This window comes from Monomorium pharaonis, chromosome 9 (genome assembly GCF_013373865.1).
Source record: "Monomorium pharaonis isolate MP-MQ-018 chromosome 9, ASM1337386v2, whole genome shotgun sequence".
Classification (NCBI taxonomy): domain Eukaryota; kingdom Metazoa; phylum Arthropoda; class Insecta; order Hymenoptera; family Formicidae; genus Monomorium; species Monomorium pharaonis.
The window spans coordinates 1885435-1903982 of record NC_050475.1 but is presented as its reverse complement, the minus strand read 5'-3'; the positions used below and the strand labels follow the sequence as shown (position 1 = coordinate 1903982).

Here is an 18548-nt window from a genome sequence, read left to right as displayed (position 1 = left end):
AATGGATCCAGGATTAATACCTATGGAGTTAAAACCTTAGTTTTAAATCTTGGACTGCGCAGAAATTTTAAATGGAAATTTTGTGTCGCGGATATTCAACGTCCTATTTTAGGAGCTGACTTTTTGAGTCATTACGGGATTTTAATCGACATCAAGAATAAAAAACTTTTAGACAGTGTTACTGGATTGTCATTTAAAGGGAAACTGTCTAATGTTAATCACTTGTCGATTTGCACTACTTCTCCTGACTCACCTTACCATAAAATCCTTGCAAGATTTCCTGAATTAACGCATTTTTCACCTTTGACTTCCAACAAGTTACATCAAGTTGAACATCATATTGTTACAAGAGGACCTCCTATTTCTGTTACTCCACGAAGACTTTCTCCTGAGAAGCTTAAATTTGCTCGTGAAGAATTTAACCTTATGATTGAGCAAGGTATTTGTAGGCCTTCTAGTAGCTGTTGGTCTTCTCCACTGCACATGGTCCCTAAAAATGATAATTCCTGGAGACTTTGTGGAGATTATCGTGCTCTTAATGCTATTACTGTTCCTGACCGTTACCCTCTCCCACATATTCAAGATTTAACAATGGGATTACATGGTAAGAATATATTTTCTAAAATTGACTTGGTCAAGGCTTATTATCAAGTTCCTGTTGCTGCTGAAGATATACCTAAGACGGCTGTAACCACTCCTTTCGGTCTTTTTGAATTTCTTGTCATGCCTTTCGGACTATGTAATGCTGCTCAGACTTTTCAACGTCTTATGAATATTATTCTTGCTGGCTTAGACTTCTGTTTTTGCTATTTAGATGACATTTTAATAGCCTCTAATAATGTTGAAGAACACTTTGAACATCTTGAAATTCTTTTCTCTCGTCTTAAACAGTTTGGTATGACTATTAATTTATCAAAAAGTCTTTTTGGCCAGTCTGAAATTTCCTTTCTTGGCTTTTTAATTTCTAATCAAGGAATCAAGCCTACAACAGAGAAAATTAAAGCTATTATTGATTTTAAAAAGCCTAAAACATTTCTAGACTTACGAAGATTTTTAGGAGTCATTAATTTCTATCGCCGGTGTTTAAAAGATGCTGCTAAACATCAAGCTATTTTGACAGATTATTTAAAGGACAGTAAGAAGCGTGATAGAAGACTAATTATTTGGACACCTGAAGCGGAGGAAGCTTTTCGTTTTTGTAAAGAAGAACTTACCAAGATTACTACTTTGACTCATCCTGTTCCTGCAGTTCCTCTTATTCTTTCTTGTGATGCTTCTGATTTTGCTATTGGAGCGGCCTTGGAACAAATTATTGATGGGATTTCCAAACCGATTGCCTTTTTCTCTAAAAAATTAAATGATACTCAATGTAATTATAGCACTTATGATAGAGAGCTTCTTAGTATTTATTCTGCTATTAAACATTTCAGATATCTTCTTGAAGGACGTGAATTTATTATTCAAACAGATCATAAACCTTTAATATTTGCCTTTCATCAGAAGATGGATAAAGCTTCTCCTCGGCAAATTCGTCAACTGGATTTTATTGCACAATTTTCCACTGACATCAGACATATTTCTGGAAGAGATAATATTGTTGCTGATTTATTTTCAAGAATTAATGCTATTTCTTTGCCTGTCATTGTTTCTCTTGAAGATCTTGCTAACTGTCAAAAGGAAGATGAAGAACTTAAATCTCTTTTTAACAATTCTTCTCTTAAGCTACAAAAATTAATTCTTACTGGTTCAATTTCACCTATATTTTGTGATTGTTCCACTGAGAATATTCGTCCTTATGTTCCTTTACGTTTACGAAGAAGAATTTTTGATATTGTTCACGGTTTGGCTCATCCTAGTGGTAGAGCGACTTTAAAACAAATTCAACAAAAATTTGTTTGGCCTTCAATTAAAAAAGACATTAAAGAATGGTCAAGATCTTGTCTTTCTTGTCAGCGTTCCAAGATTTCAAGACATAACAAAAATTTACCTGTCAAGATTTCTGTTCCAGATCAACGTTTTCAACATATACATCTTGATTTAATTGGACCTCTTCCTGTCTGTCAAGGTTTTCGGTATTGTCTTACTATGATTGATCGGTTCTCCAGATGGCCTGAAGCTGTTCCTTTATCTGAAGTCACTGCTGATATTGTTTCTACGGCCTTTTATTCACACTGGGTTGCAAGATACGGTGCTCCATTTACAGTCACTACGGACCAAGGTCCTCAATTTGAAGCTGCTTTATTTAAAGCTCTTACTAATCTTATTGGCTGTGAGCGTGTCAGAACTTCTGCTTATCATCCTGCTTCTAATGGAATTCTGGAAAGATGGCATCGTACCTTGAAGAGTGCTATCATGTGTCATGCTAAGAATAATTGGATTGAAGTTTTACCCTCCGTTTTACTTGGACTTCGGACTTGTTTTAAAGAAGATTTACAAGCTTCTCCTGCTGAAATGCTTTATGGATCTACTCTTCGTTTACCTGGAGAATTTTTCATTGATGAAGATTTGCCTGCGGATCCTGAAATTTTTATTGAAAAACATAGAGAACATATGAGATTGATTAAATCCAGACCTACTGCTCATCATTGTAAAACTACTCCTTTTCATCATCCTGCTTTGTCTGATTGTTCTCATGTTTGGCTCAGAGAAGATTGTTTAAAGAAATCACTTCAACCACCTTATTCTGGCCCTTTTCGTGTTGTTAAACGTGTTAATGAATACCTTTTTACTATTGATATTGCAGGTAAAATTGTTAACGTCTCCACGGAACGTCTCAAACCAGCCTTTTTACCCAAGGAAATTCCTCTGGATCATCTTGCTGTTTCTTTTCCTGCCACTTCATCCATTCCTTCAGTTTTGCCTTCTCGACCTTTAAGAACATACTGTGGTCCCAAGAAGAAAGTTCGTTTCGCAACGTAGAACGTCGCTGGGGAGGGAGTACTGTGGCAGCCCTTGCGATTTATTCCCCATTTTTAGTTATTTTCTAGTTTCTTTATTTATTTGTTATCAAACTAATTTCAAGCAATTTATGTTTCTTAGATACTAAAAAAAGGAATGTTGTTTATTAAAAAAAGAAATTATTTATTCTTTTGTAAGCTTGATATTAGTAAACACGTATAACTTTACAAAGTCTATTTATTTCATAAGTATAAGATAAATTAGGGAAATCATTCCCATACCTTATTGGCAACACTGACATCTAATCTTTGCCCATCAATTTCAAATACAATTTAATCTACACAAAGTAAAAAAAATACTATTGGATAGAATTCTATTTAATAATATTTTTTTCTTTGCTCTGTGTAGAGAAAAATGCAATCACGTTGTTTAAAGTCGATCTTTTCACTAGATATGTTTTCTTTTTTTGCAGAATATTCAAACTGTTTTGTTTATTTGAACAGGAGACTTTGGATGATATTCTGCAAAAAGAGTAAACATCTAGTGAAAAGATCGACTTCAAGCAATGTGATTTTCTAATAATAATTAGATAGCATTAAAAATTTTTTAATCAGTGTTTGTAACTTTTTTCGTCAATAATAAATCAACTTTATCAAATTTACCAGTATTTGTTCTTTTTTCGTCACATTTATATTCTTTTAGTATATTTAAATTATAACTCATATGTCATACTTTGAACAAAAATTATGTCATATTTTGTACATATATTGCATAATGTAAATTAATATAATAATTGTATTAGAATCTATTGATATTTTAATATTTAAAAAATCATAAAATTTTATTTAAGAGACAGACTATATAATACTATATATATTAAATATTAAGGCTATTTCTAGAATAAAAAGATTAACAAAAAAAGAGACAGAGAGAGAGAGAGAGAGAGAATTATCAAGAGTCGCTGAATAGCAGCAGATAATATTTGCAGGATTTGCAGGATTAAAAGCAGTACGTAGATGTAAATAGGATGCACATGTTACAATAAAAAAGAAGAGAGTCTGTCGGTTTCATTATTTTGCAGTGACAATTTTGCGAGGGGTACTCATTCTGATTGCCACTCACAATAATTCACAAGTGGTGCGGTGTATCACAGTGGAATTAGTGGGAACGTGTTGGGGAGGGGGAGGAGCGGCACGTATGTTATGGCTCATCATACGTTATATAAATAATCTGTACATAATTTTCAAATTGTTTATACTCGATATGATGTTACGCGGCATTTTTGACGCTTCTGATAAATGAAATTTCTCATTATCGTGTGACAATACGTATTTTATTAAATGTATATTCAAGTCGTAAAGCGAGAAACGACTCGTTTTCTATACAAAGTTTTCACAAAATCGCACGACCACATCGCTCGCTGCTTTATCGAGTTCCATTAACAAAATTCGAACATTCTCCTCTTATCGTAGGAAAAAAAATAAACTGTATATAATGTTACACACTCCGCCCACGTTCTGATCACTTCTATCTGACTAACAATTAACCGCCGCATCGCACGAAAAATCAAGATTCTTGAGAACGTTATTACGCCCAACACATTGATAACTCTGGGAAGGAAAAATAATAAAAACTGATATAATGATCTTCAGGCAGTAATCTCGCGAATATGAGGGTAAGGAAAAATTTGCGCCTGGAGTACACACGTGTTGGACTACATTATAATTTTTCTCTATTTCTAATATAATCAATAATTTTATTAGCTCAGTACTTTTCATAATGTTCCCTCTTCCTGTTGTACTCCAGTCGAATGATCGCTTTTAATTAAACTAATAGCTTATGAGTCCCGGTCTCAACTCCAACTAACTTAAAAAAAAATCGACTTAAATTTATAAAACTTTAAACTGAACATTATTAAACTATCCTTTAATTATTTGAACTTAAAATCAACGTAATTGTTAATTTTACAATATTATATTTTACATAAATAAGTTATAATTTGCAGAAAATGGATAAGAAAAACAAAACACGATCAGTTTTAAATTTTGCATTTGGCAATTAAATTAGCTAATTTTTTTAAGTTAATTGGAGTTAGGTGAAATCGATTCTATATATTTCTTTTTTATTTCCTTAAAATAAGATAACTAGTTTCAGTAAAAACTGAATATAACATGAATACAACACATGTATGTTAACATTACATCTATGTAATATATTCGGTGTTTGCTGGGTATCTTTTACAGTGTATGACTCATGAACGTGTATCAGAATTAATATCCAAATTTCCATGAATACATTAGACTAAACCGTTGCGAAACATCACGTATAAATGAAGATCTTGCATATTTATTCAGAGTTATATATGTGGACAGGCTTGGTTCTTCTTCTTATGGTTCTTGACTATCGTTGCCCGATTCGTTTTCGAGTCTCCAACTTCATTCAAGCGAACATCTTGACCGCATTACCTCGTTCTTTTGCTGAATTAAGTGTCGAGAATACATGGGGAGAGAAGATTTAGCACACGCGCGATATGTGCTTTTTGGAAGTTGGTACAAAGCGTACCATTGTAAATAAGATGCAAAATTAAAAAAAAAAACGTAATTTTCGTTAGAAATACAATTGTGTATTAAACGCGCAAACGTATTTGATAATCTCGCATTTGATCTGATCTAATGTTCGTTTAGCAATCGCAAATCGACATAAACTTCCGTCAAGGTTCGATGACGCCAATACTTCAATTTTCGATAAAAATATCTTAAATTATCGTTTAATAGACAATATCGTGTATTATATATACACGATATTGTCGTAATAATAACGATAATGCTATACAGAACTGGGACTAGGCATTTCAGCGCTCGAAATAAAAAAAAATTAAATTTTCTTTCTAACAAAGAAAAACAATAATGTAAAATAAATTAAAAAATTAATAATAATTAATAGTATTTAATATATTAGTATTAATTTAATAGGAACACAATCAAGTCTAGGGATTATTAGTAACGAGTTGAAATAATTAGAAATTTATATTGCCAAATTTTCACGCTCCAATTTTTTTACATGAGGAAAATGCCTTGCTATATTCTAGTCCCGGCTCTGATGGAGAATGACGATTCATACCACTGAATATCGATCATTTCGTAGATTCCATAATTGCACTGGAATTCAAATTTAATGTCGGTCTTATCATTTCCTAACTTGATCGATTTATTAAATTTATGAATAGCTACAAAACTTAAAAATTAATCATCTTTCACCTAATTTCTCAATTAATTTAACGTATTATTTAATTGATAAAGTATATTTTATATCATTTTAATTTAGAAAAAAATAGAAAAAAATAAATAAGAAAAGCAAATTAATACAATCAATTTTAAGTTTTGTAGTTGTTTTTAAATTTAATTAGTCAATTCAAGTTAATCGGAGATGGTGAGACCGGCTCTTAAACAATTTTTGATAATGGGATTACATTTCGAACACGTTTCCACGTTAATCTTCCAACGTGGAATGTCAATCGCAGGAATGTCAGTTAGTTTAACTAGTCTCGAGTCGTTCATTATCAAGGCATTTTTATTAGACATATCGGCCTACTGGCCGACCGTAATTGGTTGTCAATGCGATCTACCGATCGCTGATAGTTTTCGCGCTCGTGCCCGAGCCTCGGTACGAATATTCGTGTACTCAAACCACAAAACGTTAGGGATTAACGTCGTGTCGCGTAGCAACAAGAACTCCGAAATTCGCCTGTAGAATTAAGACAAAGATTAAAGTAGGATAAATGACATTGTCGCTGTTATACGTTTATTTCTCAATTATCTCACCATGAGACTACCATGGGAAAGAGTGGTGTCAGGACTGTGTGCACGATTATGAACCATGCTGTTCCCAGTGCGATTCCAATTAACGCACCCCAGAATACTTGGGTGTTGGAGTGATACAGCAGATACACCCTGCTGTAGGTCACCAATACAGCTGCAAAGATGCATCCTATCGCTACTATTGTCCGCAAAAATCTCTCGAGAATCGTACAGTTGTAATTTAACCTGGGAAAAAAAAGTAACAAGTTGAGCGACCAGTGCAAGTGGCGTGATTATGAAGGATAACTCGCGTGTTATTTTCATTACCTAAAGTATATAAAAAGTGTTGCGTATGCAGCAAAGAACCACATAAATTGTGCATGTGTAGACGGCATGCCGTATTCGATATACACTCCATCTCTCCTCATCGGCCTCGTCTGGCGAATCGTATATTTTAATACATAATTTATACACTCATTGAAAATGACTCCGATAAAAAATATGATCTGCAATTAAAAAGACTAAGTCACATCTACGAATTCCAGATGTTAGATCTACAAGTATTGTATTACAATGAGCTTACGGTATGTAAATCCCTCCTAAAAAGTATCAATGTAAGAAAGCTATTTATAATGGCGAAGGGTATTAGACTTATTACAGCCAAAAGGAGCCCAAAGATGTCTCCTGAAAAATTTTTTAACACATCAGTTTTATTGTCCCAGTAACAGATATTCCTACTTAGTTCCAAGTAAAAAGGAAAAAAATATTCAAAGCCCAGCAATGTAAAGCAAATATTTTCGCAAGCATATTGTTGACATAAAACTTTCTACGCAAATCGCTTTCTAACGCGATCCCCTATCACTTGTTACAGAGAAATCAAATACAAGAAATCAAAGTGATATCAAATACAAATGATATCACCGAGTGCTTAGCTACTGCTCTGCCATCCATGTGGTAGCAGAGCATTATCGTGCGACAAACGATCGGGCTAGCGACCTGCTAGCTTTCTTTCCTCGCCAAGGAAAAGCGAGGTGAAAGCTCGCCGTCGAGAGGAATGCCGCGCGCTCGTACCAACCTTGCGGATACTCCACCAGCGTTAGGGTTAACGGGATCCACTCGGTCTCGTCAGCTGCTCGTCGTGCGAAACGCGACTCGATCCCGTCCAGCGGCTCGTCGGCGGATGCCATCGTTATCGTGGTCCTCGAGGATGTCTTCGCATGTCTTGTACGGCGTCTCCCACAGCGAAACGAACGTAGTCGCGCACACCGGCGACGGCGACGGGGCGACAGAGAGGGGGAGGCACGGGCCGGCGGTCAGAAGGGAGAAGGGAGGAAAGCTTCGTATTTACAATTTACAATAGGCGATTACCAGATCGTGGCCGGCGTGACGCGTCGTTATCTCTGCCCATGCCAGTCTGTTCCGTTGCTAGCATTGACCCTCGCTGTGAACGCGGATGTCAACGATTCGGCCGATGAACCGTCAAACGGAGCACCGCGGGAATTTGACGCTAGCCTCTCAGCCTCTCTCCTTTTCGATCGATTAATAATTTCAGAGACTTGCAGATCAAGGTATCTGGAACGAGGATTTTCCTCGATACTAGAATTAAATCGCGCTTAAAAATCTCGATCGCGCGTAAATTAAAAGAAAAAAGGGAAGGGTGAGGAAAATCGATAGATTCAGAAAGGACAGACGGACGGAGAAAATAAAGGATACACATACTTACGTAACTTTCGTAGTACACATGTTTTTGCGTATTTAAAGAACAATAAGCCTTTATTTTAAACAGGAAATTCATTGCCCATTATCTTTTTGTGATTAGTTATAAATATTAGCATGTACAAAAGACGATAAGAGACACAAGGCTGCGGAAATGTGGCATAAACCGCTCGCATTCGCATAAGCTATTTATAAGCCTTTCGTTTACGTAACATAGGTTTTTTTTTAAATGTTAGTCTCGATGAAATTAAACGGACATAGACAGATTACATCGGCCTGCCCATGCCACGTCCCATCGGTGGCTGTGGACCGTCCTGGCTGCTCTTGGGATTCCTGATAGTTTCGTCGACAGAAAGGATGAGGCAGGCAGCCTCCGTGGCGGCGGTTAACGCGTTGATCTTCACTATCGCCGGCTCCCAGACGCAGCATTGCATGTTGTCCGCAATGTCTTCCGAATTAATATCGACACCGTACCACTGTTGGCCCTTGTGGTGCTTCTCGCGCAATTTGTTCAGAATATTCGTTGCGTCAAATCCAGCATTGTCGCACAGTTGTCTGTAATCAATAATAATAAACTCTTATTATTGTTAATTATCATATCTTATCAATTTGTTAGCTTCCATACAATGCGCAATATATTTGAAGACCCAGATTTTTGTCACATTCCACATATACAAAAAATTCATAATAGATAAGTTTTTAGTTTATTTTTATTTTAATTATTTTTTACGAGAGAAACAAGGACCAAAAAACGAATCGCCAAGATAACTAAGCAAATAAATTGTGCACTCTTTGGAAAACGTAAATCCAAAGAACAAGGAAGTACATGTATATATTTTAATGTGCAAATGTATAGGTACCTAGGAATAACTTCGAGAGCTCTCGCTATTGCTCCTATCAGGAGCTGTTCCTTTCCAGCGATGGTGCGCGAGTGATCGCGCAGGGTCTTCGAGAGTTCCATCTCGATAGCACCACCGCCGGCGACCACTGCGTCGTTCTTTACCATGCGTCTGACAACCATGATTGCATCGTGAAGGGATCTCTCTGTCTCTTCCAGGAATTGCTCCGCGCCACCGCGCAGAATAAATGTGCACGTCTTAGCTCGTGAACATTCATAGAAGATGTTGTATCTGTGATGATACATATGCGATTTTACAAATCGTTACTCTTAATCAGTTTGCAAACAATATAATTGAACAATACAAATGATCAATGTCACTTGTGCCAATTTTTATCAATGTAAATTAATTTCGACTTTATAACTTACTCTTTATTTTGTTTTACTTTTTAAAACTAGAGTAAGTTAAAATGAGATCATTGATCTACATTTATGAAAATAGATCATATCGATCACCTCTCGCCACCGATCTGCTTCTCCTCGAAAGTCTGGCAGCTTCCAAGATCGGAGTCCTTGATATCGTGTACCGTCGTCAAAACTGCACCGCCACATGCCTTCATCGTTCGCTTGAGATCCTCCTCGGGCACCCTGCCAGCGCAGAACATGTCTCTATCCGCGAAGTACTGTGTCGCGACGTCGCCGATTGGCAGCGAAGACAGCACCACTTTCGCACCACTCTTGTGAATCTGATCAAGCTTGTCGTAAAGAATCTGCCATTCAGCGTCGACGATCTTCTGATACTCCGCCACATTATCCACGCGCACCTCTGCGTTGTCCCGCTCAGCCTTCAATTCCAACTCGATATTCAGCAACGCGATCTTGCACTGCTCGTACTTTTTAGGTTGCATCTCGAATCCGGCATATGAAAAGGTTTTTTTAAAGGCCACCCCTTGAATCAGCTCCGAATCTTCCAATGCGCCTCCAGAAACCTAAATGTTATATCAAATATCAAGATATATCAAGATTTTTCTTTATAAAATATCTTTAAGATGTAAAATCATGCAATTGCATGCCTTTTTAATGCCGATCATGTTAAGAGGAAGTAGTTCATCTAGCATCATGACGGCCTTGACGACCAGTTGGCTAAAATGTTTCTTCTGTTGATGAATCAATTTCGAGCTCATGGACGTGGCCGCGCATTCCTCTAGAAGCTCGATCTGCTTGCTCATGTCACTTTTATCTATCTTGACACTCAGCTTGTTAATTTTATCCTTGGCTATCTGAAGCGCGCGGCGCAGGGCCTTGATAATTATACGCGAGTGCACGCCTTCCTCTATAAACGGTTTCATCTGCTTCAAAAACTCCCCTGCTAACAAAACCACGCTGGTCGTGCCATCTCCAACCTGTTAAATAATAAAACATCCGATAAAAACCACTCTTTCTCTCTCTTTCTCTCCTCACTATTCTATCCCAATATAAATTATAAACGAAATGTTTGAACGCTTATGAGACAATGTGCATATCTTCTGGATATTGCCAGTCTATATTACGTTCTAAAATTAATATCCTCTGAATTCTTACGAGCGTAACGCTTATTCTCGTTGCGTTATCACTGGTGCCAGCATAAAAAATATGCCAGGCCAAACTTGTGTTCAGAGATCGAAAGACATTGATGAGTATGATCTATGGTTCTTACCTCTGCATCTTGTGACTTTGCAATATCCACTAGAGTCTTTGCAGCTGGATGAATGATATCCAACAATTTCAGAATGGTAGCTCCATCATTGGAGATAGTGCTCTTTCCATTTTGATCAACTATGAGCTTGTCCATGCCACGAGGACCCAGGGTGGTCCTGACGGCGTCCACAACAATCTGACATGCATTTATGTTAGATATCACTTGCTGCTTTCCCTGGGACGCGTCTGTGCCCTCCTTTAGTAGGATTATTTGAGGTTGCTGCGTCAATCAACAAGAAAAAAAAAATTAAAACGATAGACTCTTAAATTATTTAATGGTAAACGCAATAGTACCCTCGCGTATCTTCCCATTTCTGACAGTAACATCTTTCTTTTTTTTTTTTTTTAGATAAATCGCAGGAACAATTGCGAGACACCAAAGCGAAGGGATCGTCGCATAACAGGAAAAACGAAGATCAACCAAGATCGCAGACCGGGAGTCGATAAACGGAGCGGAGGGCGGAGGGTGCGGCGCGAAATAGGTTTCCTTATAAGGTTATAAATTCGGATCGGAGCACTAACGATCTAACCGCGAGGCCGACTCACCGACTGTCAAGTATGTTTCTCATCGGGGACGTAAGACGTGACGTTAGGTAGGAGCGATAATAAGGGCATAATGCAAATCAAAGGTAAAAAGCGAGTCACGAGGCATCGCATGAAACGTCGCTTCGAGGAGACGACGAAATAAACGTAGGATAAATAGGTTCGTAAGAATCAATGATTTTCGTTTATTCTCTGTAAACGAAGCTCCTTACCATTTCGGGGTCTCTTTTCTTTTTTTACGGAAATCTTCGACACGTGCGTTACTTGTCGCTAACTTCGGTCTTTCGATGGATGCTTCGCCGACAAGATCGACAAGGATCAACGCGAGCACGGTGACGAGCGGAGCGGTGAAAACGCGCGCTCTCGAGAGGTTGAGCGTCATCGTGAAATCGTGGTGATGGCGCTTCCTCCGCCAGTCTTGTCCAATTGTCATTCTCGGAGCTGCCGTTAGGAGCGCGAGCAAACGCGTGAGAAACAAACCTAATAACGGTTAATGCAATCCGAGGAATATTTCAAATAAAATTAATTCCAAACGCGGATTTCAGGTGATTTTGAAATTTTTGTCTGAAACAAAATAAGATCGTAGTTTCTTCTCAACATCCCATTCTCGAGACAATCTTAGGGCGATATTTGCGGTATATTTGGTACAGTTTTTCTTTCAATTTTTTTCTTGACTTTTTATAGGTTTTGGAACGCAGAATACGAGATTGGACTGTGAACTGTTTGTCGTCGCCTGCGCCGCGAGATGTTGACGTTTTCAGAAGGCGCGTATCCTTGACGGGTACTTGGCTGCATTCAACTCTATATCCTCTCAAGGACGCTTAACCGCGTTGCGCGGTAAAATTGCAGTTCCAACACCCGTTAGCTGCACATATATGATCGCAGTTACGTTGGGCGCAGCAGTATCCAACAGTAAAGGCAAACCGCGCGAGCTGGAAAGCGAGGTATTTAAACAAATTTGATTTCTCTCACGATTTTTTCTTTAATCTCTCATATGAGCTAACTCTTCTCACGCGCCTCGTTTGAATCGCCGCACGAACGCGCAGCGTGTATTAATTAACATATCGATTAGCAGTTTTCATTCACACGGTTTTAGGAATCCCGTAAAACACAATTGAATCTCTTTCTTATATTTCGGTTACGTAAAACGCGATTCGAATTTCGCGACACGGGGACACAGGATCCCCGTACGTTCGCCGTAGGGTTTATTTTTAAGCGCTGCTATATTTGTGTGTAGTTCCTCTTATAATATTGTGTAATACGCCACCTCTATCATCACGTAATATCCCGGGAAACGACTTGATCGCGCTCCGGGATATTGCTCTTCAGTCGTTCCCGCGCTCCCGCATCACGCTCGTACGTTTCCGCATCGAGCCCTACATCCCCGACGATCGATACGCGGACGGGTTTATCGAGGGACACGAGGGGATCAAGTCGCCAACTTTTCACCCTTAACTTTTCTCCCTCTCTCTTGCCGGAATCAAACGAAAGAACGAGCGAAAACTCGCGCACGAGGTCAGTCGACGCTGGTAAAACTATTGTCGCTCGTGTCAGAATAGTTACCATAAGTGTTGAATTGATATTACAACTTTTGTTTAACCTCTAGTGTTCTCCAACCTCTTTTCATTTAAATTATAGAATAGAGGCAGGCAAGAACAGCCCTCGTAGTCCGCGGTTCGTTTTAACGCGTCCGTTTTGTTCGGTGACACAAAATAAATTGGCACGTCCGATTTCTCTATTTCTCGCTTTTGCACTTGGCTTCGCGAGGAACGCCGTTTGGAGAGAGTTCAAGGTGATAAGATGCCGGAAATGTCAATGAGCGCACTTCCGAGAGCGCAGGCGCGTGTCTCTCGTGAAGGACAATCGTGCGGGAAATCGATACGTTTTGAAATCTCACTTTGTTTAAATTATTTAGAATTTCGAAAGACCGTCTGGATCTTTTCAATACAAAAATCTAAAAAATTTAGTGTCAATTACAATAGAATACATTCAGCGAGGAATATAAACAGGGTTGTAAAAGGATAGTAAAAAAGCAATAAATAATTAAAACTTAATGACTTTTAACTTTATTGATTTTAAATGAGTTTATTTTTAACTTTAAGTAATTATTTTTGAAACGTAAACTTCAATGCATTAACTTTCTTTTTTGCTAAGTAAAAAATTTACTTATGTATAAGAAAAAATACATTCTATCCATTTAATTTTATATTATTTTATATCATTAACTTCAAACCTTAATTTAGTTTTAAAATAGATATTAATTAATTTACCCAACCTTGAATAGATAAGAAAATTTAATATAATGACGAATGTAAGAAAATGGATTTATATACATACATGTACAGATCTCTTAAATATCAAAAATCCAGAAATTCGTATTGTAAAAAAAAAAACCATTCGTAACTATATATATAGTTTTTCCAATTGAAAACTTTTCCAAGTCTTTCTCCCTTGGATTTTTCAAGAATTTAAATGGCCACCATTTTTTAGCCTAGTGTACGTCATCAAGAAAGAAAAGTTACGTGGAGAATATGAAAACGATCTGGGTAATCGGCGGTCCGGGATGCGGTAAGGGAACGCAGTGCGATCGCATGATTGAAAAGTATGGATTTCTTCATTTGAGCAGCGGTGACTTGCTAAGAGCGGAAGTCGCCAGTGGCAGCGAGAGAGGCGCATCGCTTCAGGAGCTGATGTCCAAGGGACTGTTTGTACCAACAGTATGTAGTATCATTTGGAGTGCCTTTAATTAATTCGATCTTTCATGTGCTAATTAATATGCGTTTATATTTTCAAGAAAAATATTTATAAGTGTAAATATAAGACTAAAGATAAAAAATTATTGTGGTTTTAAACTAGAACATTGTGCTGGCGCTCATAAAGGAACAGATGGACAAAGCTCGCGAGGAAGAAACTACGAAGACCGGCTTTCTCATCGATGGCTATCCTCGTGAGAAGGATCAGGGAATTCTCTTCGAAGAGAACGTGAGGCTCTCGCCATTTTCTCCTTACTGTCCCTTCTACCTTAAATTATCGATCGTTATATTGCTGTGCACAGGTTTGCCCCGTCGATTTAATTCTCTTCTTCGACGTAGCGAATGACACCCTGAAGAAGAGACTCCTTGGACGCGCCGCTGTGTCCCAAAGGGCAGATGATAATGAGGAGACGATCAATAAGAGAATCGAGATATTCAACGAGAAAAACAACGAGATCGTTGAGCATTACAAAGACAAAGTTGTCAGAGTAAGTTCAGACATGTAATACACTTTTTTTTCAATTCCGTGATTCCCTAGTATATCTTATTACAATTTATATATGAATTGATTATTCAGATCAATGCAGAAGGAACGGTGGAGGAAATATTTTCAGAGGTAACAAAAGCGCTTGACGCTTTATTAGCTTAGATAAATTGCGCCATAAATTTTTAAAGAATCGCGAGATTTCTTACTCTTTAAAAACAAATCGTTACCAAAGTTTATTGTACATAAGTACATTCTATATGGTGTTGGACGCTTACTCAAATGAAGTATACACGTACAAATTAGGTACTTTTAAGTGTTCATTGTTGAATAAAATTGACGTAGAAGAGACACTTTAAGACTTTGATTTGCAAGAACTTTTGTTTATTTATTTCAACAAAGTATTTCTTTAAATAAAATTATTGATTCAATAGTTTGCGATAAAAAATAAATAATCGAAATAAAGATTAAATTATATATAAAAGCAGGAATAGTCTGCTTCAACTTTTAGCGCCTTTGGCAAATTGCACAACTATAGGTTTGTCTTTTAAAATATACCCGTTAGTTTCCTCGAGAGCCATTTTTGCCTGTACGACATTTTGCAAAGTGACAAAGGCTTGTCCTTTCATTCTGCCCTCTTGCATAAGACGCACATCGTATCTGAAATGTAGATATTAATAAAAACAAAGTATATATAAATAGTACTATAATGCCAGCGTAATACTTACTCATTCTCGGCATCTTTCAATCCAGTAATAACGTATCTTTGATAAATATAGTGTAGATCCTTCATTTCCACTTGCTTTGCGAGATTTTTTATGTAGAGGCGATTGGAAGGTTTGCCTGGGTGATAATTTTTGAACACAGGAAGCAATCTCTGATCGTTAGCGGAAATCTTGTTAGTCAATTCCTCGGAAGTTATAAACTTATTTTTTGGAGTTTCCGCATTCTCTTCGCAGTTCTTTGCGTCCTCGGTAGTCTTATTGACTGGGAATATTAAACCAAATCCGCCATCTACGGTCACGGTGCTATCTTGAATAGCGGACGTCGTTGCTTCTAACGGCTTGTCTAGAGTTTTTAATTCGATCTTGAGATTTTTAGTCTCCCCACGCTGAACAGATTCGAACATGTCTTCCGGTTTGAGCACTTTCTGTGTGGACGAGGGGATCACGATATTTTTGGCGGGGTTGACAAATTTTGGAATTTTCAGACGTTTCGTGGATTGCGGCCGTTTTCTTTTAACAGGTATAACTTCTAGAGGTCGAATATTATCCTCTCCATCCGATTCTAACTCGGATTCCTCCTCCTCCATTTCCTCTTCGTTCACGCGATCATGGAATATATCTAAACAGGAAGAATAATATAATTATTTTGTTCAATTTTTTTCAATTATTGCTCATAATTCAAGTACCTTTATATTTCTCCATATTGTATACCTCCCTGAGCATAGGAAATTCCATTTCCAACTCTTCAAAGGGAGGAGGTAGATTCATTTTATTCATCAAGTGCAACACCTATGAATATGCATGGTAACTGTAATAATGACAATTAAAATATTATTAAAAATAGAGCTTAGTAAACCTACGGTTCACCTGTGTATAAAAAGCTGGTTGAGTTAACAACTGTATGGCTATCCTTATTAAGGTATCTCTCGTTGGCATCATGTATTTGTATCTTATATTTGGTGGAGGTGGTTGAGTGAAATCATGATTCATCGTCCAGTTGTTCAATTTCCGCAAGAATGCTTGGACGTGAGACTTGCTAACTGTTTCCATTTTCGCATCGTCACTTGCCGGTGCTTTGTGCTCAATACCTTGCTGTGACAGTTCAGCGGGCACAGAACTCTTGGCATATTCAACAGATAAATATTGCCCTCTGACATTTAACTGATGCAAACGCAACAGTGCTTCTGCCGCCAATTGTTGGGACGGGAATTTAGCAAAGGTGATGGTGTACTTGCCGGACGATCGTAACGTTCTGGTCTTGATCGCGCCATATTTCTGCAGTAACTCATCACGCCGGTCGTCAGAAAGTTGTGGAGGCAAATGAAGGATCCTCAGGGTATCGCACGCCTAGAAAAAAATACATCGGAATACTCACGATGTAGAATTGAATATATTTAGACGAAGTTAGAAAAGCAATTTTTAGGTTAGAAAAGTAATTCTGATCTATGAAAATTAAGACTTGATCTTTTAATTGATTTAATAATGCCATACAAAATAGTATAATTACTGGAATCATTTTCGATGGTATTTTTGCTTGCACTTTTATTAAAATAAAAAAGAGGACTAATTTTCATTCGACTGTTATTAAATAATTTGATTGAAACGTAAACAAACGTGATTTGCAATTGGCCTGTTCTTTTTAGCTGCACTGATGCACTGGTGCAATAAGTTAAAGTGAGATAAATATATTTTTTCTCATTCTATAACTTGTCACCAGTGCAGCAGTGCAGCGAAAAAGAACAGACCAACTGTCATGTTTGCAACCATGAAATTTTCAACCAATCACGTATAGCGCGCTCGAGAAGCAAAGTGCTAGTTCCGTTTTCATGATGTATGGTTCCGTTATTCTCCGTCAGATGTTCAGCACTGGCAAGTTGGTACTTGGCCATGAACAATTCAAACGTATTTTAACGATTTTAAATAGAAACATAGAGAAGAAAAAAATATTTATAATATTTATATCAATATTTTCGGAATAGATATTTGATATGTACATTAATATTTTTCTTTTGGTATGTAATTTGGTACATAAATACGTATCTAGAAGAAAAACTGAAAAATATTTTAATGTGGGAGAGTGAAAGAATAAAATACACATCATCGGTTATTTTTCCACGCTGTTTATTAATACAAATTTCACTTACAGAGATCAGATATAAACACGAGCGACGCAGAATTCAGTGAACAAGTATTAATTACTCTAATTTATTATGGTATAAATATCATCATGACGTATGTACGCATTAAAATCCTCGTGAGAAAGTTGAGGTTTCCCCATGAGAAAACTACGTGTCAAGGTATGTACAAAACGCGTGTACATTGCGCGTAAACATTTCTAATGTATCCTAAGACGAAAATTAGCTGCCACATTTAGTAAGACTTTACATTTTGTAATTGTGTGCTGTCTTTGATGGATATGTTTTCTATGCGAGATATTAAGTTTATTTAATAAATATAATTAAGAAATATCGCGTTATACAGTCACAGAATATTGCATTCAAGTCCCGCAACCATACCCATTATTGAATACTAGTAGAATACTTGAAAAAGATATTGAATGATAATTTTATGAAAATTGGAGATTTATTTTTGTAAATGTTTTCTTTTATGTATATATGTGTCTTACCTTATCTGATACTTAATGATAGCAAGAACTATCAGAGAATCAGATATCTATCAAGTATGGACAAAAATAATCTCCAATTCTATATATATATATATATATATATATAAAATAAAAATTTGTTCTTGTATAACTTAATTCAATTGCAAAATTATACTTACACATTTGTCGATTGTTTTTAATAGATTTACTAAAACTATCGCTGACTAAAAGTTGCATAATGGCAGTTTGATAATAACTAATCCAAGACGACTGCAGAAGATCTATTATTAAATTTTAAATTAAGATCTTCCGTAGCCATGTTGATAAATGCTGTGTAAAGTACTGTAAATTATTAATATTGCACTAGCAAAATTTTTTGCACTAGAGTAAGCAAAGAGAGTATCGTTAAAATAATATTTTAGGAATGTTTTATAACTTATAAAAAAATAAAC

The 18548-nt window shown here is 36.8% G+C and overlaps 4 protein-coding genes across 8 annotated transcripts; 1 reads left to right on the top strand and 3 right to left on the bottom strand.

Annotated features, from left to right (window-relative positions):
* Positions 1-4209: 4209 nt before the first annotated feature.
* On the bottom strand, positions 4210-7913 carry LOC105831404 (dolichyldiphosphatase 1). The gene is made up of 5 exons (XM_012671496.3): positions 7771-7913; positions 7279-7379; positions 7023-7201; positions 6720-6941; positions 4210-6642 (listed from the first exon to the last, which is right to left on the bottom strand). Exons 1-5 carry the CDS (start codon positions 7880-7882, stop codon positions 6510-6512), a joined length of 747 nt encoding a protein of 248 aa, XP_012526950.1. The 5' UTR covers positions 7883-7913; the 3' UTR covers positions 4210-6509.
* Positions 7914-8439: 526 nt separating this feature from the next.
* Positions 8440-11891, bottom strand: LOC105831402 (T-complex protein 1 subunit eta). The gene is made up of 6 exons (XM_012671493.3): positions 11742-11891; positions 10946-11206; positions 10323-10652; positions 9766-10238; positions 9272-9541; positions 8440-8966 (listed from the first exon to the last, which is right to left on the bottom strand). Exons 1-6 carry the CDS (start codon positions 11742-11744, stop codon positions 8678-8680), a joined length of 1626 nt encoding a protein of 541 aa, XP_012526947.1. The 5' UTR covers positions 11745-11891; the 3' UTR covers positions 8440-8677.
* Positions 11892-12324: 433 nt separating this feature from the next.
* On the top strand, positions 12325-15471 carry LOC105831405 (adenylate kinase isoenzyme 1). 5 transcript variants are annotated; one of them, XM_012671500.3, is made up of 5 exons: positions 12325-12470; positions 14020-14246; positions 14386-14511; positions 14585-14770; positions 14860-15470. In XM_012671500.3, exons 2-5 carry the CDS (start codon positions 14061-14063, stop codon positions 14929-14931), a joined length of 570 nt encoding a protein of 189 aa, XP_012526954.1. In that variant the 5' UTR covers positions 12325-12470; positions 14020-14060; the 3' UTR covers positions 14932-15470. The 5 variants fall into 5 exon arrangements, with proteins under 5 accessions (XP_012526954.1, XP_012526952.1, XP_028048833.1 ...); XM_012671498.3 differs by having other exon boundaries at positions 12326-12473; XM_028193032.2 differs by lacking the exon at positions 12325-12470 and adding an exon at positions 12492-13058 and having other exon boundaries at positions 14860-15471.
* On the bottom strand, positions 15134-17007 carry LOC105831403 (RNA-binding region-containing protein 3). Its single transcript, XM_012671495.3, has 5 exons — positions 16999-17007; positions 16359-16838; positions 16178-16280; positions 15495-16110; positions 15134-15426 (listed from the first exon to the last, which is right to left on the bottom strand). The coding sequence occupies exons 1-5, from the start codon at positions 17005-17007 to the stop codon at positions 15267-15269; spliced, it is 1368 nt and encodes a 455-aa protein (XP_012526949.2). The 3' UTR covers positions 15134-15266.
* Between the last annotated feature and the right edge of the window lie 1541 nt (positions 17008-18548).

What these genes read in the sequence shown, in the direction of transcription:
- LOC105831404 (XM_012671496.3), bottom strand. Translation starts at nt 7,882, where the DNA reads ATGGCATCCGCCGACGAGCCGCTGGACGGGATCGAGTCGCGTTTCGCA. An exon ending in GCTGGTGGAGTATCCGCAAG is followed by an intron (nt 7,380 to 7,770) that starts GTTGGTACGAGC and finishes AAAATTTTTCAG; the next exon opens with GAGACATCTTTGGGCTCCTT. An exon ending in TTAGGAGGGATTTACATACC is followed by an intron (nt 7,202 to 7,278) that starts GTAAGCTCATTG and finishes TTTTAATTGCAG; the next exon opens with ATCATATTTTTTATCGGAGT.
- LOC105831402 (XM_012671493.3), bottom strand. An exon ending in CAAAGTCACAAGATGCAGAG is followed by an intron (nt 10,653 to 10,945) that starts GTAAGAACCATA and finishes ATTATTTAACAG; the next exon opens with GTTGGAGATGGCACGACCAG. An exon ending in AAGCAGATCGGTGGCGAGAG is followed by an intron (nt 9,542 to 9,765) that starts GTGATCGATATG and finishes GTATCATCACAG; the next exon opens with ATACAACATCTTCTATGAAT.
- LOC105831405 (XM_028193032.2), top strand. Translation starts at nt 14,061, where the DNA reads ATGAAAACGATCTGGGTAATCGGCGGTCCGGGATGCGGTAAGGGAACG. An exon ending in AGGGACTGTTTGTACCAACA is followed by an intron (nt 14,247 to 14,385) that starts GTATGTAGTATC and finishes GTTTTAAACTAG; the next exon opens with AACATTGTGCTGGCGCTCAT. An exon ending in GAATTCTCTTCGAAGAGAAC is followed by an intron (nt 14,512 to 14,584) that starts GTGAGGCTCTCG and finishes TGCTGTGCACAG; the next exon opens with GTTTGCCCCGTCGATTTAAT.
- LOC105831403 (XM_012671495.3), bottom strand. An exon ending in CAATATGGAGAAATATAAAG is followed by an intron (nt 16,111 to 16,177) that starts GTACTTGAATTA and finishes CTTCCTGTTTAG; the next exon opens with ATATATTCCATGATCGCGTG. An exon ending in TTGAAAGATGCCGAGAATGA is followed by an intron (nt 15,427 to 15,494) that starts GTAAGTATTACG and finishes TCTACATTTCAG; the next exon opens with ATACGATGTGCGTCTTATGC.